General features: G+C 43.6%; 1 protein-coding gene across 2 annotated transcripts; it reads right to left on the bottom strand.

Annotated features, from left to right (window-relative positions):
- Nucleotides 1-350: 350 nt before the first annotated feature.
- Nucleotides 351-21937, bottom strand: fn1b (fibronectin 1b). Of its 2 annotated transcripts, XM_080495828.1 has the most exons (46): nucleotides 21642-21937; nucleotides 21235-21360; nucleotides 20803-20940; nucleotides 20329-20460; nucleotides 19800-19937; nucleotides 19562-19708; nucleotides 19279-19461; nucleotides 18346-18528; nucleotides 18029-18205; nucleotides 16980-17135; nucleotides 16716-16844; nucleotides 16477-16620; nucleotides 15280-15401; nucleotides 14410-14578; nucleotides 14140-14316; nucleotides 13840-13968; nucleotides 13652-13741; nucleotides 13376-13570; nucleotides 12021-12299; nucleotides 11669-11932; nucleotides 11487-11581; nucleotides 10672-10840; nucleotides 10380-10466; nucleotides 9967-10158; nucleotides 8844-9122; nucleotides 8448-8639; nucleotides 8239-8328; nucleotides 7763-8029; nucleotides 7544-7660; nucleotides 7296-7457; nucleotides 7054-7209; nucleotides 6839-6955; nucleotides 5793-6062; nucleotides 5520-5707; nucleotides 5341-5428; nucleotides 5073-5252; nucleotides 4902-4991; nucleotides 4041-4229; nucleotides 3800-3889; nucleotides 2942-3396; nucleotides 2713-2851; nucleotides 2120-2281; nucleotides 1902-2027; nucleotides 1698-1804; nucleotides 1495-1587; nucleotides 351-1081 (listed from the first exon to the last, which is right to left on the bottom strand). In XM_080495828.1, the coding sequence occupies exons 1-46, from the start codon at nucleotides 21775-21777 to the stop codon at nucleotides 1004-1006; spliced, it is 7392 nt and encodes a 2463-aa protein (XP_080351954.1). In that variant the 5' UTR covers nucleotides 21778-21937; the 3' UTR covers nucleotides 351-1003. The 2 variants fall into 2 exon arrangements, with proteins under 2 accessions (XP_080351954.1, XP_080351955.1); XM_080495829.1 differs by lacking the exon at nucleotides 8844-9122.
- Between the last annotated feature and the right edge of the window lie 1179 nt (nucleotides 21938-23116).

The raw sequence follows: 23116 nt of genomic DNA, 5'->3' as shown, positions 1-23116 counted from the left end.
CGCTTTGTGTCTCTGGTCAACATGATTACCTTCTCGATCTATCACACTGGTTCCCTTAAAGAGATGCCAGATATCAGAGCCTGGAGAAGGGAGAATTAACTACAAGGTGCTTGTTTCTAGAATGTAGCATCCCTAAACTTTGAAGGCTTATGTGTGGATGTGCTCACTAATGTTTTACTTCATTGTGATATGTTGACAAATCAGATTGGAAAGAGTCTTTTCTTATAAACAATATAGAGGAGCTCCAACAACACATTAGAAGAACATACTGGGCTCTAAATGTTTTGTGCTTTCAGCAGAACTACGGAGTGAACCACAAAGCAAAACTAGGAAGAAAAAGGCTCCAGAGGTGGTATCAGGATCTTTCCAGCTTTATTAAAATAAGGGACTTCTTGTCAAAGGTGGAAACATCTTTGGCACTGACAGTACAAAAATAGAAACGTTCACAATCTTGCATCCTAGTTCACACTTTCAGACACTGAAATTAAAGGGATAAATTAGTAGGACATGAAAAATTCAAAGTGTGTCAGTCACACACACAGTGTGAACCCTCTGCAATGAACGAAGGGCTCCAGAAAAGGGAAGAGGAAAAAAAACATGGACAATTTAATCGACAATAAGTACATTGACATTCTTTAACACAGTGCTTTCTTTCAGTTTTGCATTTTGATTAAAAATATGCACCGCTACATTTGAACGGAAAACAAATGCCAGTTTGACTGTCAAAAGTCCTAAAGAATTATAGGATCACACTCCAGTCTAGAAGAAAATGGCTGGAAACTTTCATTGGGAAAGCCAATCCAGAGAACTTTTAGGTAAACAGTGAAAAGACCGTTTTAAGAAAACCATACTGATTGTTCAGGCAGCAGTGAAACAACTAAACATGTCAGAAGAGCGACAAGGCAGTTAGTTCTGTTCAGTCACAGACAGCGTGGCGTCAACGAGAGGAAACAGTGCAGCAACTGGATGGTGACGGCGCAAAGCGGATATCGGACTGAACCCATTATTCATGGGCGTTTTGAGGAACGTGTATGTCTGCAAGCAGGTCCGGTCGGAGGCACTCGATGGGGCAGTGGATGTTCTGGAGAAAGAGGAGCGGTAATATTTTTAAATGGTTATATGACCAAAAATTGAACGAAACATTTTCTTTGAACCATTTAATGTTGACCAAATTTTGAAGTTGAAAGCGAAAATTATTTAAAGGGGTCATATTATGTAGAATTGGCTTTCTAGTGGTTTTCCGACAGTAATGATCGTTCCCATATCTGGGAACGATGCCCCAGAAGTGCAGAAAGTCTGTCATCACAGACGCAGCAGATTCTTAATGCAGCTCATATGATCCAATATTCAAATGGATGAAAAAGCCCCCAAAAAAAGCCTTTTGATACAAAGTCTTGGGACCAATGAGACCCATGTGAAAGTGTTGAAAAGCTGTTGAATATGACCCCTTTAAAGTATACTGACTGATACTTGAACTCTTATACTTCCACTCACTTTGCGCAGTAGGTTGTCGCCAAATCTGACGGGGTTCAGCACGCTGGCGTCGACGTCGCTGCCTGGCCGGCGGCAGTTCTCACAGCGCCAGCCCTGATCGGGACAAGACGTACACACAAGCGTGCGTTAACTCGTACTACATTCATCTTTGAGTGACGATTTATACACATTACAAATCACGCAGAAAGGCTGCGTTGTCTTACCTGTTGTCCTCCGAAGCATGTGCAGGTACAGATGGCACCCAGGTACTCCTTCTGCCACTGGTTGCCCACCTGGTAAGTTTTGCCATCATCGTAGCACATGGAATCATCTGTGTGAAGTCGTTGAAAAAGAAAAAAAAAGTTCATATGTCACTCAGTAAGTGTGAGAAACACTAATGAAAGATTTGTGTATTGACGGGATCTTACGTGGTTCACACTTGAACTCTCCTTTGCCATTTCCCAGGCAAGTGCAGCTCATTAAGTGGCCGTTATCAGCCCGACGGTCCCACTTCTCCCCGATGCGGTGGTTGATGCCGTTGTCGTGGCACCACTCTGAATGTTTGAACAAAACAACAACCCAAATCGATAAGAAATTCCGTGAAAGCGTCCATGTTTTCGAGTGAGGGACTCGTCCTAAAACGTACTGGAAGAATCGCATCTAAAGTGGCCACTGCCCAGTCCCAGGCACCTGCACCACAGCTTGAAGCCTGTTTCAGACATCCGCTCCCATTCAGCACCGACGTCGTGGTACGTCCCAGTAAAGGCATCATAGCAAGAGTCCTTACTGGCGGGAACTCCATTATCAACTGAATGGAGATGACAAGTCAAAATAACATGTTAAATAACCTCTTTAAAGTCCAGTTTTTCACAAACATGTTCAATTCGGTTACTCATTTAGAACAATCCCTCAAATGTGAAATCTAAAAGTAGTAATAAAGTAACTTTATTGTACTTTTGGATACATTTGGATTTTCATGTAGATTTTAGTTAGAACAATTTAAATAAAAAGAAAAACTGCATTTTCTTTCCAAACCATTTAAGAAAACATGGACAACAAATGTTCTAAGCAAAAAATAACACTGAGATAGATGAAGATGTTAACGATTTCACAAATGCCTATATTTAGCTCAGGGAAATATGGAGCTATCAAAAAAAAGATCAACGCTCAAAAGTGTTTTATCCCAAATACCAGCCTCTATTTATTACTTGGACCGAGGCCTTGATGTAAGAGCCTTACTTGTGTTTCCTGCGGTGACGACCTGCTCCAGAACCTTGTGTTTCAGCGCCCCCAACATAGCTTCAACAAGCACATTGTAGTTTGCTCCCGGAGTGAGTCCTATCAGGGTCGCAGTTGTGGCGGAGCCAGGCAGTTCGACCTAAACAGAGAAAGACGTAACTGTGAAATTAATACGGCTCAGATGCTTGATAGACGGACCTGGGAAACAAGAGGCCCTTCAATTGCTTACCTGGAACATCTTCTCATTTACTTCAGTGACAGGGTTGCAGGACACCAGGTAGTTGTCGCTCTGCTTGTACGGCTTCCAGGAGATCGTGGTCCGAGTTTGGGCCTCCTGCGGCGTTCCCGTCTCGTTACCAAACGGTAATCCGATGGGCATCATCTTAATTATGGGCTTCCTGCGACCCTCTGCATCAGGAAGGGGTAAAAACACCAGGGGCTCACGCACTTGCCCGTAGGGAGACTGTGGATTGCCACTGTTCCCATTCAACCGGTTGTTGCCTCCATTGTTGTTGTACTCTGTGTACTCCACACGTTGGTTCTGATCACCAAACCCGTCCGGGCTATTGGTGCCAACTACTTGGACTCGATTGTCAAAGTCAGTTTCAGGCACATCCAGCTTGTCGTCAAGGCCTCCGGGGCGATGCGGCTGTGGCAAAGGCAGGGGGAGGAAGGAGTCTGGTTCTGTGCGGGAGAGATGGGGTTAGGGAAGCCAGCAGGTTAGACGAGGGAGGGGAGGAGAAGCAGAGCTGCGCTAACATATCTCAGCCAACAGGAGGCAACAGATATGCAGCATTTCTAAATCAGGGCAAAGTCTGTCTTCGAGCAGTTTTGCAAACACACACGCGACATATTTTGAATGATATTTGTGGAGGCATTCAAAATAACGAGGGCGTATTAGGGTTTATTAGGCTAATGTTGATTGACTTTAAAGGTCCCTGTGCTGTTGCATCTTGATGCTCAATGCAGCTGAGCAGATTAAACATGCTATTCCGGCCCTCACATTTTACATTAACTTTGAATTTTGGTACTCGAAGGCATCAACACGTCATCAGACTTTATCTCGGAACACTCTCGAAATACTCACGAGTCCTGACCCTGCCCACCAGAGGTGTGCTCCTCTGCGTGTTCTGGATAGCGATGATCTTAATCACATACTCCGTAGCTGGTTTCAGGCCTTGGAAAAGGAAAAACATTATTATATTGTGAAAGTAAAGGGTGGTAATTGAATCACGAGTATGAACAGTTTTTTTCTAAACCTAAATGTGAATATTTTCTTTTAGTGACATAGGGAAAAAGTGAAAATAGACTGATTGAGAAGCACATACGATATATGGTGGCGTAGTTCTGGCCGGCATGGGGCCGTGGGATGAGCTCTTGAGGGGCACGCCCTGACTCCTCATAGGTGACGTAGTATCCTGTGATCTGAGAGGCAGGGGGCTGCCAGGTGAACGAGATGGACGAGGGAGTCAAAGACGTAACGTGGAGGTTCGTAGGAGCCTGGACCACTGCTGAAGCTGTAAAACAACCAGGATCATTTCACAATTTAATACAGCACTTGTTGCATCTGTTTGGTGATGCAAAAGGATGTGTGGTGAAATACATTTGGACTTTTATTCTATTATTAACCGCAAAATTTTAATCTGTGCAGCGGAATAAGAGATTTGATTCTTTATAAGAAATTGTGTTTTTCAAACTCGATGCGAAAACAAATTCAGCAATACAATCTACAGTCTTTGGTGTAAATTAAAAATCAGCAGACTCAGTAGACAGACTCTGGATACCCTATACTCTATGTTCGAAGTACTTTTAAATACAAGATGCAGTTATAAAGGTAACCTGGGAATATTCAGATTGTAACTTCGCTAGATATTAGATAATAGAGTACTGAATTTTTGAGGATGACATCATGAATTTTGTTTATTACTTTGACCTGAAAAGATATGTATTGTACATTATCACTAAACTAGACCCTCTGCTTGTCAGAACCGACACCCTCTGAACTCCAGAAATACTATTTTTTTCCAACCTTCCCTGCAGGATGTCTAATTGTGAAAAGTTCACCATTAATCTCTTTTCTTAATGTTTTCTCCTAAATTAACTATACTGAAATCAGTTTTAATTCTCAGAATAAAAGAATCATAGTTAGTACTGGGTCTTGCAAGTGAAACTACTGAATTGTGTCGTACCTGTTTCAATGCCGAGAGTGACTGGGGCGCTCTTTGTGTTTCCATTCAGGGTGTAGAGGTTAACAGAGTACTTGGTGCTGGGCTGCAGACCTTCAAAATTACAAGCACACAATGTAAAATGTAATGGGCACACTGAAACTCATAGTTTGCAGGCAGAAAGGTGCAACGTACCTGTGAGGGTGTAGGTGTATGCGTCTCCTGGGATGGTCCTCCTGATGGTGGGCTGTGAGCCGCTGAGGGGCGTGGTTTCAATGAGGAACCCAGTCATGGTTTCTCCCTTTGAGCGCCAGGTCAGCGTGAAAGAGGTGTCCTTCACATCGGAAATACGCACACGGCGAGGAGGACTTACTTCTGTAGGGAGGAGGAAATAAATCCAGGTCAGAAAAAAAAATGGTTGGCAGGAACTGAAAGTATAAACATTTATACTACATCTCGTAACCTTGCAGGGTGGTTATCTCGCCCTGTAGAGGTCTGCTGGTGAGAGAGTTCTTCAGGGCATAAACCTGTACCTCGTATGTAGTTGCAACCTATAACACACAAACATACAGCTGATATCCACACACCACCTGGTTATGGCTTTTTTTTTATTGTAAATTTAATGAGAATAACTCTATTTACCATCAGACTGGGTACAACAACACGAGTCGTGTCAGGAGCAACGTTCATTTCTTTGCGGGGACTGTTGACATTCTTGGGACTGACGACCACGCGGTAGCCTGTGAGTCCTGCGTTTTGAGCACGCCATGACACAGTAAAGAAGGAAGGACCGACCTCTGAGATCAGCAGGTCAGTGGGCGTAGGGATCACTGAGACACAACGGAGAAAACAACATTAAAACAACGACCGGTCCAACAGCCTGGAATGTTGTTGTTGTTTTCTGTGTAAATCTACCTGTGGCCTGGGTGCCCACTAATGGCGTGCTGGGCGTTAGACCATGGAGGGCGATGACTTTAATGGTGTACTCAGTACCGGGACGGAGGCCTCGCAGGAGCACGGTGTCCTGGTCCCCTCTGGGTGCTGGACGCAGTTCCCTGGTGCCCTCCTCCGGGCTGGAGTACAAAATGCGATAGGATGTGACCGTGCCGTCAGGATGGTCCCACGTGATGCGCATCGAGGTGGAGTCAATGTCAGAGAAGGCCAATTCCTTGGGACGGTCCATCGCTGCAAATGAAAGAAATATATTTTTCTGCTCTTACGTAGGTTCATTCAATGACACACAATCGAGACATTTTTACAACGTCTGCTCTGATTTAGTTTGTCTGAAGTGCAGCCAGTTATCCTGACAGCCACACTTGAAGATGATTATTCACAGACAAGCTTCAACATCATGGATGTTTAAATTTAAATTCACTAACTGTTGCCTTGCAAACACAAATACATCTCATTTGTTTGAATTCCACATGTGTTCTGCATATTACCTTTATTGGTAGCCATGTTAGGAACGTGCAGAATCAAGAATCGTGCTTTTATTTCGTTTTTTTTTTTGTTTTTTTTATTTTATGACTTTTCCACATGTTTTGTGTATTAAGGTGTTTTATTATAAGCTGGTGAGTTGCTGGAAATTAATTTGTGATCACAGGTCACAGGTTAAATAATATAAAAAAGCCCAAAGGCAAACATCATTTACTGCACAGGGTACAATGATTTATGTTAGTAGCTTCTTCTTTCTCATTACACCCTGCCTTTGTGTTATCACAATAATACTTCCTTGTCTAGAATGTTTGTTGTGCACATTTAAACGCTAAATAGGAATTGTAATCATGTATGAATTACTTTTTTTTCTGTTACAAATCAAAGCGATTACAGAAACAAATCCTTATGCCTTTAGAAATCTGAAAAAAATTAAGTTTTAGTAACAGGAATGCCGTCACTAAGCCTTTTTGAATGCATGCAATTCAGAGTTTGTTCGTCTTTTTACTTGATTAAGTAAAACTCACCAGTGAAAGCATTCTCTACAGCAGGAGAGGAAGGTGCTCCATCACTGCCCAGGGCATAAACGCTGACAACGTATTCCACAGTGGGCATCAGACCTGTGAAGGTCATCTGTGTCTGGTCTTTAACACAAGACAAGCACATGAGAAGATGATCAATATATTGTGACAACATGACATTTCGCATTTCAAAACAAAAGTAGACAGTCTGATTCTCTGACCTGGGGGCACCACCTCAGAGTAGGAAGGTCCCAGTCCATTTCGGGGGACACCTGTGACTCTGTAGCCTCTGACTGGACCTTGAGCAGGTGACCAGCGAACTGTGATGGCGTTGTCACTGATGTCAGTGAGTCTCATGTCAGGAGGCGGCTCCATGTCTGATGAAAGACGATGTCGGGATAAACTTTAGATACAACGTCACCCCTCAGCAATACATTTTGTTCACAGGAATGATTTGCTGTACCGGTCCTCTGTGTGATGTAGACAGGGGTGTTGGAGGCGGGACTATCTCCTCGTCCGGTGACTGCATAGACTGTAATGGTGTAGTCAGTACCGGGCTTCAGTCCGTTGATGACGGCATTTGTCTGAGTGCCTGGGATCGTAAACTCTTGTGGCCTCTCACCACCTTCAGTGAAAGAAGAGAAAGACCAGGCGTTAAACAATGATCGTTTGTTTAAGTGAAACTTCGAAGAAAAAAACATGTTCACTGACTTGTCCCTCCATACGTGATCCTGTAGTTCCTCACTGCGACAGAGGGGGCGTCCCATCGAATGGCGATGCTGGTGGGGGAGGATGATGTCACCTCAAGATCAGTGGGGGCATCAGAGACTGTAACACAAGAAAGGGAAAGTGGTACAAAAACAAATATTCAGGGTTGTCACTGGGAGCAGGAGAGAAAAGGCGACTGGGAGGCGGCCAGTAGAGACTCACTCGTTGCCTGGGTGCCGGTGAGAGGCTGACTCTCCTGATTGTTACTGACAGCATGCACGTACACCAGGTACTCCGTCTCAGGGGTGAGACCAGTCAAAGTGAAGTGGTTTCTGGTTGGGGGAAGCCTCTCATCCTTAGCCCGTCCGCCACTTGTCTTCTGGTAGCGGATTCGGTAGCCAGTGATGACAGCAGTGGGGGCCAGCCAGTGAACAGTGAAAGAGTTGGTCCGGATCTCAGAAAAGTCCAGAGCAGTCGGAGCGTCCAAGGCTACGAGAAAACATAGATTGGAGGAATGAGGCTTAGGATGTGTGCAAAGATAAAGGGAAATACTATCTGTCTCTTCACAAACAATATCATGACAAATCAGGTAAAGCAGGTGCATGGAACCATTGCCATTGCAATCAGTCATATTTAGGCATGTGGCTAAACGGAGCATAAACAAAGAAGTCTTTTTTTTTTTTTTTAATCGCACTCACTTGTCCTCTGATTTCCTGTGGCGGGTTCACTTTCTCGTTCACCGTACACGCACACAACACTGATACGGTAATCGGTGTTGGGCAGCAGGTCTTTAGGGGAACAGTAGGATGTATGGTGAGAGTAGTATGACATGGAGCAGTGTCAAACAAAACAAATCATTTCAAATCCCGTCAGACACAAAACAGACTCATCCTTCACGTTGCCTTACTCTGCAGCATGAAGGTGTTGGTGGCTCCGCCAACATTGACCTCTTTGATGTCGTCGTCTGTGGCTGCAGGGTGGTACCGGATGACGAACCGAGAAATGTCGTTCGGTGTGGCGACATGTGGGATTGTCCATGTCACCCTAATTTGGTCAGGGCCCACCCCTCCAAACTGCAGGTGAGTGGGAGTGGGAATGGCTGGGAAAATTAGGAGTTACAAGTTACAACCTGTGCTGTAGAACCAAGGGGGGATTACCAAAACAACTGTGGTTAAGAGAACTTAAAGTAGCTGCTGCGATGAAACTTGTGAAAAAGATAATGCATCTAATATAGATATGCCTTTAGCAGTTCTTCAATCAACACCCAAACCCTTCCCACTGATTGAGTGAAATAATAAATCACCAGCATGCGTTTGCTTTGTGTGAGTGGTCGGTTCGCTCTCGCCCTCTTCTGTTAAAGTGAAGATACTGATGTCATAGTCCACGCCCGGCTCCAAACCACGAATCGTGTAATAACCAGCAGAATCCTCCACCGTGTCTTGGAAAATTGGCACGCTCTGGCCTGACGTTGCCACCGTTATTCGGTAACCAGTAATGGTAGCATGATTCAGTGGGATCCAGCGCAGGCCAATGGTGGTGTCAGTAATGTCGACAAACTCAATATGACTCGGAGCGGGGAAGTCTGAAAGGGTTAGGCCAGTTGCAAAGCGCAAGCAGAATTAAACAGTCAGAATAAATGATTATTTACACCAACAACATTCATTTCATTCCTCATTAAATTCATTCAATGCATTCAGGAACTCAGAGTGCATGCTTGACAAACACTCATTAGGAAATTACAATTAAAATGAAGAACATCTATCAAGCAATGATTAACATCAATTAATACTGTTGAGCATGCTGACAAAAATTGACATCATCATGTAATTTCCCTGATCTCCATGCAAATTTAAGGTTAGCCTATGTTCATGTTAGTAGTAAATAATGTTAATTAAAGTTCATTGTTTTGTTCTAAACCAAATGGTAAATGGCAATTTTTATTAATTTTTTTTATAAACACCACAGAGAATTAGTTCCCAGCTGTGCAGGTGCACTAAGCTTCCCAACCATTATTGTCTGAATGAGCCTTAAGGTTCAATGTTTGCTTGTTGCTTTCCGTCTTTGTCCTTTTCACCCCAACCAAAACAGCAGAAAGCGGTACGTTTCCTCTATAGTGAGCTCTTACTTTCCATGCTTGCTCATGTGGAGTGGACTCAGACTGATAAAAACAACACATCTCCAGTTGGAGTAAAGGTCTTTTTCATAAAATACTTAAAAGGACTTTTTTTATAAGCTGCAATTTGAGCTTAACTACTCTGGAAAAGCAACTTTTGCTGATAATTAAGACTTGTTCCTCCAAAAATGTAAATAATGAAAAATAACATTGACAGAGAGTAATGATATTGAAGTTGGCTACTGTTGGCTACATTCTCCCCTCCTGCGCAGACACGCAGTTGTGCGTTTGACGCCTTCACGATGGCTCCTACCTGATGTGACGATCGTGGACACAGGCACACTTTCAACATGGCCCTTCATGGTGAACACACTGACGTTGTACTCCACGCCCAGATTCAGATTGTCGAGCATGATCGAGGTCTGACCGGTCGGTACGAACTCTTCCACAATGTTTCCCCTCTGCCCATTGGTCGGCGTGCTCGTCACTTTGTAGCTGGTAATGCCTGTGATGAGAGGGGATGGAGCGACAGATACGGAGGAGAGGGAATAAAATGTCAGGAGGTTTATGATTCGCTGTGAGAAATGAGAATAAAATACACGTTGGAGTCATTTGTCGTGGTGAAAAGAAAAAGAAAAAAAAAAAGATCACACTTTTAAGGCCAAGGTTGAAGCCTGGCATGATAAAATGAGTTGGCAGTACGTGGGGAGTACAGTCAATATTTACCTGGTGTTTTGGATTCTACCCAGTGGACTACGAGATCTCCTGTGGTGGGATTGGACTTTACTCTCAGGTCAGTGGGAGGAGACAGAGCTGTGAGGACAGAAAAGTGGACCGTTGAACATGGAAAAAGTGGATTTGTTGCAGCAGTACCATCTTTCACAATCTCCTGCCAGATGGCATGACCAGCACTGCGTCAGCTCACATCCTAATAAATCAATATCGGTTATACAACTGATTCTTTTGTGCCTTTTGTTAAGTTTTAAAGTCTTTTTCGTCTGTGAGAGTGAGTACACACAGGTGACAGCAGTGCGGGTGACGGGGTTTCCACGGTTGCGTCCGTTGAAGATGGGCTGAACACTGTAGGTGTACTGAGTTCCTGGAATGAGACCGTCCACAAGCAAACGTCCGGTGTCCGACGTGTCTTCTCTGGGAGATTCACCCACCTGGCTGGGGAGCACAGACAGCTGGAAAGGAGGCAGAAATGCAGACATTTTAATAGATTATTTTTTATCTATTTAATCAATGGTTTTCCCATGCTGTTGACAGAGACCAACATTAAAATTGATTTAGAAATGTGTCTGCAGGAGAGATTCAGCACAGTTGAAATAGCCTCTGTTAAAACAAGCTGTTTTAGAAACAACCTCCTAATAAGTCTCTCTGAAAAGTCGTTTTTTTCCTGATTTTCCTGAGCTTCAATGCAGCATCAAATGCTTGTAATTTCACACCAGCCTCACCACTTTTACAAAAGTTGCTTCTGCGCATTAAGGAGATGATCATATAAGGACACATTTTGTTAAATCCAATGTTAAAGGTCAATAAATTTGATGCAAGGTGCAATACAAATCCTGTGTTCCTTGTCAAAGAAATTGCATTTCCACGTTTCCCTTAATATTTGGTCATGTTAATGAAAAAAAACACGTGCAAAAACATGACAAAACAATAGTCCTCTTTAAGTTATTGGCTGTAAAAGAATTGAGACATGGCTTTTTGGATCTATTGCTACCAAACAGGGTGATTTTACTCTTTGATTATTGAAACATTTCTATGAGTACAGCTTTAATTTTGCATATATATGAGGAATTGTTGCCGAAGGAAGGTAGTAGCTGAAACCTTGTAGCTGAATCTGCGGAGAGGTATCCAGGAGATGACGATGGAGCTGTCAGTCACCTCTGTGCTGTAGGTAGGAGCATTTCCCATTTGAGGAGCTGCAAAGGTGACAAAATGAGAACGTAAAATGTTAAATTCACCTCGTTTTTACTATTTGATGGTGTTTTGTTTCTCTTTATACCCACCAGTGGTGAAATACTCAGTGACGCCCTGGCTCAGCTCATTGGCCAGCTCAGAGTGCAGGACGGCAGTGTACTGTGTGTCCGGACGCAGGTTTCTCAGGAAGTACTGGGTGACTCCGCCGGGGATTCTCTTCTCGACGGGGCTGGAGCCCTCGAGGCTCAGGAAGAGACGGTAGCCGCTGACGACGGTGCGAGGAGTCTCCCAGATGACCAGCGCACTGTCTGGGCCGATGTCAGTGAAGCGGACGTTTGTGGGTGAATCGGGTTCTGTAGGGATCACAAAATAGAACCATCTGTTTTGTTTTATGCTGCAACCCCACCGTGTGTACGTGTCACTTTGCCCAATGTCGCTTACTGGTAGACTTTTCTCCCACAAGCGGCTCGCTCTCGACTCCACCGCTGATGGCGTAGATGTAGAAGCGGTAGAGCATGCCAGGCTGCAGGTGGGTGATCTCAGCGTACGCGTTGGGAGAGATGGGCAGCGGCAGGTGCCTCATCTCAACGCCGTCGGGGCTCACGGGGGTGAAGCTCACTCTGTAGCCACTCACGTCTCTGGGGGGGCCGGTCCAGGTGATGGTGATTTTTGAGTCTGTTACTTCATAGAACTGCAGGTCTGTGGGGGCCTGGACCACCTCTGGAGATAGAAAGGGGATGGAGTTAAGATGGAGTTCCAGCTCATGGAGGTTTTGACCTCCATAGCAGATGTAGGAAAATACACTGAGACGCATAAAGACGCATGCAATGTGGCGTTTGGGGAAACACGAAAACATGAAATACAACAGACTTGCAGATCTCGTCCTCGTTTTCTAAACATTTACTGAAAATCAATGCAATAAAAAGAAATTTAACAATTCCAATTTCCCATAAAACATTTAGCTGTTGAAAGATCTTATTTAAAATTAACAATACAATTCATGCAAAGCTTTAAAGTCTACAAGGCATCTGATTATCTTTGTTATCATTGTTTTAACTTTTAGGCTCAACTGTGGCTTTATTTCTGCCGCTTTCTACTTTATTTTTATTACATTTTAAATGCGATTCTGAAATGTTTTTAATATTTATTGTCTCACTTTTAGCTTGTTTTCACAAATCTAAAACATAATGTTGATGCTCCTTTAATAATGTGGTATTGTAATGGAATTCAAAGTTCTTGTAATGTATTTTGAACTTGCAACTTTCTCAAATTCCTCTCCTTTCCATCAGCAAATTGAAAAAAAACACTGAGTATATGCAGTGACAGTTTCCATATGGGTGTTGGGAGCACAGGCTTGCTTCCCCTGCAAAGGGCTTTAACTACATGAGACGAGCTGGTTCTCATCTCACCGTGAATTCAGTAGGTCACCCAGGGGTTGCATGTTGAGGCAAACCAGACGAAAGAATATTACGGGGGTATTGCTGTAGAACCTTATCTTGACAAGGTAATGTTTTGACAAGCACAGGCTTAACTGAGCAGCAGACAGACCGTTCCTAAGCCTTGTGACCCCCTGAGGAATCTCCAGCTGCAAGTAGGAACTTGCAGAAAAGGCTCTGCTTTCACAGACGGTCAAAGGGTAAAGAATAATCTGAAAACAGTTTCAAAGTCGCATCAAAAATATTAAGGTGTGGGGGAAAAAAATAGCCCTTTTTTAAAATGGTAAGTTACATGATTTCTACAGAGGTTTTTATTCACTCTAAGTTTGTGTCAAGGAATAAGAAGAAGAAAAAAGGTACCTTGTTGAGGAGATCCAGCTGTGTTGACCTGTACGAAAACAGGCTCGCTCTCCAGGTTCTCCTCCACGGCGTAGATGCTGATGTTGTAGAGCAAACCAGGGAGAAGGTCGACCAGGGTCACCGAGGTCTCTGAGTCAGGCAGGTTGAGCTCGGTGCTGCTGCCCTCCACAGACGGCGTGTACACCACACGGTAACCTGGGGCCACATGGATGCATTTCCACAAAATCAAAATACAACTGAATCAATCAGGATTGAATCAATGAGAACATTTCCTACCAGTGATAGGTGCCTGAGGTCTGGACCATCTGATTCGGATGGAGGTCTCTCTGACATCGTCTACAACCTGTTTGGTAGGTTTATCAGGGGCTAAGAGGAGAAAAGTCACGGAAGAGACATATGCATAAGTATTCCAACTCTCAATGACTACGATTTTGATGGTTGAACAAAGACAGATATGTTTCTACCTGTGGTCTGTGAGGTAGTCAGGATGAGGTTTGGCTGTCCACCTTCTGGGAGCTCGTAGACACTGACGTTGTATCTGCGTCCCGGCAGCAGGTCGGCGAGGGTGACAGACGTGGATGTGCGAGGAATATCTGGAGGATAGTTTAAAGTGGAACTTAGCAAAAAAACTAAATCTAAGGACATATATACATGTTGAATATTATGTAAATATTTAGCATTTTAAGAAAGCGTCCATGAGATGCATCAGCTAGAACAGCAACAAGCCCATCGCGGAGGTTTTCGTGATGGATGCAGAGTCTTACCCAGGACTTTAGGCTTGGCCCCGTCCTCACTGAGTTCATACTCCACCCGGAAGCCTGAGATGGTGGAAGACGCTGATGTCCAGGACACAACAAAACTGTTCGAGGTGATTTCCGTGACGGACTCGGAAGTGTCCAACACTGGAGGAAGCTGAGACGTTTCTCCCTCTGACGTTTCCACTTGATAGATAAAGAGAGATAGAAATGTTTTGATGACGATTTCTTTATGGATCGATGGGACTGAGCTCATGATCACACCGCTGGTTTACTCACGAGAGTGAGGGGTGGTGGTGAAATCGAAGCGTGTCACCTCGCGGCGCCCGTAACGCAGCATGCTGATCAGCTGACCCTCGTAAGTGATGCCTGAACGCAGCCCGCTGATGGTGTAGGAGTTGATGTTGCCAGGGATGGTGACCTCCCTCCAGGGGGAATTAGCGTTTTTCTAAAAGAAGGTGAAGATGCACTAAGTTTTCATTAAAGCCATGTGAATTTGTCTCATGGCAAAAACGTCAATGTGACTGAAAGCAGCTTGAGAAATAATGAATTCCTTATTTATTTGTGTTGAATATGAAAAAATCCAATATTTATTTTAGCATTAGTTTGTCCCATTTATATTTTATTCACTTGCAAAACAAATGAGCAGGAATCGTTCATTGACTCCAGCTATTTAAACAGTCTGCACTGTGTCCCTGGCTAAAACCCATCAATAGCCACATCCTGCATTCAAAGTATTTAGACTGGCTTTGTACTGCTGGAAAACTACAGGCAGGCGAACCAAGCGAAAGTTTTAAAATGGCTTTGCTGTCCAAAACATACAGCACAAACTCTTTAAGAGGAAATGTGTTTGAATTCAGCGTGATTTAATACATGCTGCAACCAGCTGGTCTCTCTTTGAAGTGTTCAAAGTGAAAAAGATGTGTGAGAAATGAGAAGAAAAATCTGAGGGAAAGGGATATTTACCCTGGGAAAAAAAACTTGCTTGTGTGCACAGACTGAAAAGGGAGTTTATGTACTTTTAGTCAACTTGTTTGTTCCTGCTCACACTTCAAATAACATCGTCAGAACCACCCGGCCTCATTCAGATGCTTTCAGCACATTTTGAAAAGTCATTTTTCGAAGAAAGGAAACAAAAATGAGACTCACAATTCTCCACTTGAGGACGTACTGGGTGATGTGCACGGATGACGGGGGGTTCCACTGAATTGGGTGGGAGTCCGGCTGTTTTCCCGCCTCTGTGATGATCACCTGGACAGGTCTGTGGCCACCTGAAAGGGTGAAAGATGTACGAAGAGGCTGAGAAGAAGACATCAAAAGAGAAGGGAGACAAGCCAGCACTGGCAATGACGTGCACTTAACATGATAGTGTTACCTGCAAGGAGTGGAGTGTGGGTGAAAGTTGGCTACTTTTTGGGGAGTTTTGTTTTAAAGATTCATCTTTCTGGCATAAAAAAAAACCAAAAAACCAAAACCACCAGACGGTGCTAAACCGGCTCAAACACCCACTGACATCTCACAGTCTGAAGTAACACCTCGGCACCATATTTATCACAGTTCATCTACCTTCTGTCCGTGCATGGACACATACACGGCTTCTCACTCCCTTCTCCCGAACACACACACTTTCCTCTGGCACTGATGACAGATGTTGCAATTTTATTTTTTTGTCTTTCGGTGAATGTTTGATTCTGTACTCCCACACAGAGCTACGGGACAAAGTGCCACATTAGGCAACTGAAGGAGATATTGGGGACAGAAAGCGATCGCCCCTCACTCCTGACTCATAAATGCATCGCTTTGTCTTTGACAGGAGAATTCATGTATCACTTAACAGTAAGCCAGGAATGAAAGTGAAACAGGCCAATTCGTCTCTGACTTCACCATGAAGCTATAACCTGAACCTCCAGAAATCTCAAGGCTCAACTTTTCCTTTCAGCGTTGTTGGATTTTTCATTACTGGTTTTCATATTTGTTTCACAAGCGCTACATATAATCTCCTGAATCCTGAATAAAAGTCCTTTTTCTCATATCAAATAGATTTGAAGATCAGTATAGTAAAACGCTAAAATTGCAATCACATGCTATTTGTGCACGTATTTCATTGAACTACAAAAAAATGCATAAATAAGATTCCGTTTTGAGACCTCCAGTTTCATTTTGCATAATTAGAATTGTTCCTCATTTTCTAAATAAGTCAACAATTTTATTGTGGCTCCAGTGATTCTACATCATCGATCTAACATTAAAGGAGAAAACTGTAAAAAAAAGAAAATTGAAAAAAGACTTCTGGCACTACAGTAGAACATCAAAAACTGATTCATGGTGGAAAGTGGATGTTTGTACCTTGGGAGTTCTGCTGTGGTTCACATCTCATCTCTCCAACCCCATTGCCATAACAGTAACAGCGGTAGAGGATCCCATGGCTGACTTTGTCCCACGTCTCGCCGATCTGATAAAACACCCTGGTCTGTGGCTCCTGACACTGATCTGTGAAAACACAAGAAACACCAGAGCTGAGTTGATGGGACAGAGTAAAAGGTTGGGGTCGTGAACTTGCTGCGCAAAATAAGTCATGCACGCACCAACGGCGTCGCACTTCCAGCGTCCTCGGCCCTGCCCGAAGCAGGTGCAGTTCATCATGTAGCCCTCGGCGTGTCGTTTGGGGAATTCTTGGCTCACTTCATAGGTCACTCCATCAACGATACACTGGTCTGAATGTGCAGAGGTAATAAACAACAACACGTTTACTTTTTGTGCCTCAAAGTCAAGGCGTATGAAATTGGTGCAAGAAAATCTCTCGAGGAAGTAAATCGATTTAATTCTCAATATGGACTTTTTTTTCTGACCTCGCAGCTGTGAGTGGGCAATGCAACTCCACTCTCCACGGCCATTGCCCTGGCACGTGCACTCCATCGTGTGACCCAAGACCTCATGGCGTTTGTCCCATTTGTCACCCACGCGATACATCACTCCATCATTAGTGGTGCACACCTCCTCGTGAGCTAATTAAAGAAAAAGACCAGAAACAATCAGGACATTTTTCCATACGCTTCATGAGTGCTTTTTGGCTCATTCCCACGCTGCGTGAGTGTGTGGTCAGACTTGGGGATGTGAATTAACTGTTGTGTAACAGCCTCCATAAAGCCATTACTCTCCCATGACTGCAATAAGTGCCAGTCGTTCACTCCCCAGTTGTCTGCAAGTGACCCTCGCAAATAAGCAGTCATTAGAAACTGTGAGAACAAGATGAGATCAACACAAAGGCTTTGGGTGTAAGTAAACACTTTTGCGAAAGCAAGAGATGCAGAGTTAACCAGAGTTAACCATCTCATGACTTCAGAATCTCATAAAACAATGTCAGGTAATACTGATCCTTATGTCTGACTAGTAATTAAACAAGAGGAAAACAAATCATTTCTGACATCCTCCTAAAAATGTATTTACATTCTGTATTGTGGATGTGAGACTCTTTCATACGTCACCACTACATGTCACTAACATTCTGTCCTCTCTCTGTACCTTCACGTCGATCGTACGACAGTTTAACTGGAAGTCGGTGATCAGTGATACGTTTCACCACAGTGTAACTTTCTGGTTTAAGTTAAAACTCAAAACACACATGTATTAATGCTGCACTTTATTTTCTATAGTATTTAAACAGATGGGCAAAAAAGTAGTTGCAAGTCACTTCGATACAAGGCTAATTCCAATAACCAAATCAAACTGCACACATGTAATAACTCACAAAAAAGATGTATCGACTATGTTTGGATCTTTACTGACTTTACTGATCTTTACAAGGTAAACAAAACACCCCCACATTCAGTCGTCCAATAATAATTTCGTCTATTACTTGACTCAGACTGGTGAAGACGGAAACCAGACACACACTCACCGGCCATGGGGCAAAACCCAAAGCGCTGCTCGTTGTCATAGTCGTGAGTGGTACCACACCACCTCATGGCATCGCGCCGCCCATCAGAGGTGCAGTCGGTGTAGTTACGGCCGCTATAGAGGAAGGGGAAGTGGCAGAGCGAGCCGAAGGAGTTTCCGCCTCGTGAGACCACGATGGCTGCAATTGAGAATGACAGAGGTGTTGCTGCGCGGCTCTGACTGGTGATTATGAGATTTGCACTCATTTTTTTCATCGTCAATACGATATGAACATTGCGGTGAGTGTTTTCAACAGGCCGACAAACGCTCAAGTCTCACCGTTCTTCTCAGTACAGAAAGAGTACTGCTGGTCTCTCTCGTAGTCGGAGGTTGTGGAGCACCAGAGCTGCCCGTCTGGGCGTCCATCCGAGGTGCACGAGTAGTAAGTCTTGCCCATGAAGACAAAGGGAAACGCACAAGGCTGACCGTTGGAGTTGCCGCCATATACCTGTTTCTTGGTCTCTGTACGGAGAAAAATGGAAGGACTGAGAAATCTTTCAAACAAAAAAAAACCAAGCAATGTGCATCTGAAAACGATGAAAGGCTCTGAAACGAAATCCGATGACAGAATGAGAACCACAATCAAAACACATCTCTGAATCGTGTCGAAATAGATTCATCTTAAAGGGCCCATATTATACGATTTTTCAACAATTTCGCACCGTTGTTAGAGGTCAAACCACAATGTAATCAAAGTGTGTTTCCACAAAATCCAGCCTTGGTCCTGAATTTCATCCAGTCTAAAAGATCTTATAGTGAGCTCTACTGAGAACAGGCTGTTTCTGTAACGAGCTGTGTCTGTCCACGCCTACACTCCACGCGATACAGTCATTACTCTCAACCATACCAGCGTTTGCGAGGAGAACAAAATGGCGCCCGTTCAGAATTTTAGAGGGCAGAGCTCATTTCCCTTGGGGAGCCTCAAAGGGAGTATCCACCACCAGAGGGAGTGGTTATTTCTCCAGTTGACGTCATGAAGGGAAAACCTCCGATTTATCTGTTTGAGCACATTTTTTTTTTTCAAAAGTGAAGCGAGCAAGTGAGGGAGACGTCAGGCTTTCTTCATTTCTGGGCACTCAGGCTATGGGGACACATATTACTCTTTTAAAACCATTAAAACAAACGTTTTGGTTTGTTGCATAGTATGGGACCTTTAAATACTCGCACTGTTTCCAGAGAAACTTCATTTTCGTCTGTCCACCCTGCACTTACCCCACCCCTGGCAGCTTACTCCATTACCCAGGCAGGTACAGAGCATCTGCTGGCTTCCCTGGGTCCTGATCCACCGCTGCCCGTCAAAGTAAGTGGCCCCAGAGTCCGTGCGGCAGGTTCCCTCGGCGACTGGCTCAGGCTGCAGCCGAGAGCGGGTGGGGGTCAGCACAACAGCCCCTGTGGCTGAAACACAAGAATTAAAGAGTCAAAGAGAAGTCATTACCAACACTGTAAAAACAGAGACTATAAAAACTTGGAACTCCATTGACAATTTGAGTCTCACTTCTTCCGGCGTTGTGTCTTTCACACTTCCATTCTCCACGGCCGTTTCCTAGACACAGACACTGCACAGCATGTCCACTGGAGTCAGTCTTGCTCCAAGAGTCTCCAATACGGTAGGACTTCCTGGTGTCCTGGTCGTTGCAACGGTCTGGTTGGAGGCCAAAAAGAAGGTCAGCAGGCGTCCCTGCATCACGCGTTTAAAACTCTGTTCATGTGTGAACGTGTGACATCTGTTTTACTTCTTGAGGTGCAAGTAATGCGTCCATTTCCTTCTCCCAGACAGGTGCAGTCAAGCATCATCCAGCCCTGGTAGGGTTTCTCCCATGTTTCCCCCACAACATATGATGACGCAGCGTTGGTGTCGTAGCAACGCTCGGCTGCACAGAAAACAATAACGCTGCTTTAATTTTCCACCGACTGTTGTTAGATACGACTTGAAAACAAATCAGATGTTTGCGGGACACACACACACACACACCAAAAAAAAAAATTGTGAAAATCAATAGCTGTGGAGGGTCAAATCAGAGAGATGCTCTCTCACTTACTTATCTTGTTTGTCTGAACTGATGTCAAATATTTACAACGGTATCAAACAGTCATGCTTCTGAGAAATTACCACATTGGTGGGTATGAGCAGGCATGCATGTGAGTGTGCAATGAACACAAGTTTGAACGTTTAATTTGAGTCTTTTCAGAGTTCGTGGGGAAAATGTTGACGCCCTGGTTGCCCTGCAACTTCAGGTTTCCAGGTCCAAAACTTTAACTCACCCACAGGTTTGCACGTCCACTCTCCTTTGCCATTTCCGAGACACACACACTCCAGCATGTAGTCAGCAGTGTCATGAAGCCTCTGCCAAGTGTCTCCAATTTTGTAAGACTTCCCACCTTCGTGGCAACGATCTGTGAATGATGAAGAGTGAAAGATCTGCTCGTTAAAGACACATCTGTCACATGCCAAGTTTCTTGTTGACATGTTACGCTTTCAGTACTTTCACGTATAAAACAAATTTCCAATTACGAGTCTTGCCTGTGCATGCCAGAAGCAGAGAAATTACCTAAACATCCATGTTATTACAAACTACAGCATTCAAACACAAAAAGCACATATTATTAATACATGGCAGCGGTTTTCAGAGTGTGACAGGACACACACACACACACACACACACACCCTGAGCTGCACTGGCCACCACCCATGTTCCCAAGAAGATTCTGTAAAGGCAGACAAGTTTATTGACTCACTTGCAATGGTGCAGCTGATCTTTCCCCGACCAGAACCAATGCAGGTGCAGTCCCACATCATCCCGTCCTTTGGTCTCTCGTAGGTTTCGCCGACTCGGTATGTCCGGTCATTGTGCTTGTCATAACAAGACTCCTCCACTGAGAGAGAAACAAAGGAAATGCCGAAAAGGTCACCATGCTGGTATTGTGTACTTCCTGCGATATGTTTCTTTTGCTGCGTAAAGACGCAAATAGCGTGTCCAGAAAGCACTATATCAAGTGGCTCAAGTCTGCGTGTGATGCTCATTTCTTACTTTTGTTTAAGCTTTGATGTTTTGCTTAGTTTTTAGGTTTTTTTGTTGTTTATTTTTAATTCTGCACAAGCACAAAAAGCTCTGGAAGAAGTGCCAGGCTGCTGCACTGCTGAGAGGCACCGGTCGGTGTCTCACTGACCTTCAGGCTTAGTTTTACATTTGATGCCTGCTGCTCCATTGCAGGTGCACATCAGAGTACTACCAAGGTAGGGTTTCTCCCACTGCTCGTTCAGTCTGAATGAGCGACCGTTTTCCTCACAGCCGACTACAGAAATCATAACAACAATGTTGTCACATAAGAGTCATTGAACGCAGTAGAATTACTATTAAATTGGTTTTGATTCGGCTCATCTTGGAAGAAAATCCTCCCAAGTTAATGCAAAAATTGAATTATTTCACAATTATCAAATTATTAGGCAAGGTTTTGGATATTTTAAAAACACTTTAGAAGACAAAACAATACACAAATCATTTGTGCTGAACAGCAACACAGATTAATTGATTATTACATTGTTGAACAGTGAATTTGGAGGTCCTTGTACCAACCTGTAGCGACAGCATCAAGAAGCTCAGGATACATGCGATACTGGCCGGTTTGTCTTTTAGTCTTGCTTGGCACGCCGTGGACTGCGCTGCTGACGCACAGCGCAACCAGCAACCCTGTCAATGGGCCACCGGTCATTTTGTGTGGTGGGGGGGGGAAAAATAAGGATGTTTATGAAGAAGAAAACACCAACTCAACAAAGCAATGCGAAATAAGAAGATAGTGAAGCTTGGAAAGATCTGGTTTCTGTCCCTTGAAACCGCTGCTTTTCCAGGCGGGTCAGTGTGCCGCCTTGCAGCCGGTGCGCCAGACTGAGGAGCGGGGAGCGCACCGCTTTTATACCCGCATCGGCACCTCTGCACTGGCGGGGGGGGGGGGGATCCGGGGGGAGGGATTAACTGGAGCGTGGGTGACCCACCCGGGGGTGAGTAATGATAAAACTCTTCAAATCACTTTCATGAAGAAAACTTAGCGGTTAACGAAAAAATAATAATAATAAAAAATGCTGCAACCTTCAAGAGTTAAACAAACGAGTTTTATAAAACATTGATATTTTGTTGTTTTTTTACGTTTAAAATGTAAGTAGAGAGGCCACGTGCAGGAAAGATCAGAAAAATGACAATGAACTCGTGGTATGTAAATGAAAAATCTTTCGGAATACAACAGATGATGTTCCCCTAAAAAACTTCAGAATGATCAACTTCAATAACTCATAATGCACGATAAAAGCACTCATGATCTGAATTGACATATAGGTTTATAACTGCTCATGAGATTGATCTATTATATGAAAGGTAAAGTTTGTACTTGCCTTCCCTATTCAATTTGTATTACAAAAATACATTGATTTACAGGTTAGGAGTCAAAATGTGATAAAGTTTCCTGAAGCCTTAATAAAATTAATTATTGATAGATGTATACTGTCCAAATGGTTCAATACATATAATATAAACACTGCTGAAATAAATTGGGCATTTGTCAGAGCAAATGATAACTAAAGTTCAGCTGAAGAACATAATGATTATTTCGCTTCTTGTGCCAGATGTTTGCTGCACTACGGTCTATGTATTTTGCTGCATTAAGCAGAAAGAAACCTTGACAGTATATTTTGGCTCTTGTTGATGGATACAAAAAGTGGAACTTTCTAACTTCTCCAGTCTGAATGTCTATTAATGTCCATGTCAAACAACACCATCATCATGTTTTTTTTCTTCATTTGAAATGTTGACTCATTGCTGAACAGCCGTCATAAAGATTTTAAGAGAAGTGTTTCAATACTTTAGAGATAAATGACTTAAAGATCCTGAAACATCTTGGGCAAAAGTCTCAAAGCATAACACATCAGTGAGCCTAATTTGTCTCACTATGTTTATTATGTTTTATACGTTTTTCCCCCATATTCATTCATATTCACTAGTATTTAACATGAATCCTTGATAGAGCATACAATCTAACACTGTCTATAAATTTTTTTAAA

This window comes from Blennius ocellaris, assembly GCF_963422515.1.
Source record: "Blennius ocellaris genome assembly, chromosome: 1".
Taxonomy (NCBI): domain Eukaryota; kingdom Metazoa; phylum Chordata; class Actinopteri; order Blenniiformes; family Blenniidae; genus Blennius; species Blennius ocellaris.
This window is presented reverse-complemented; position numbering and strand designations above follow the sequence as displayed.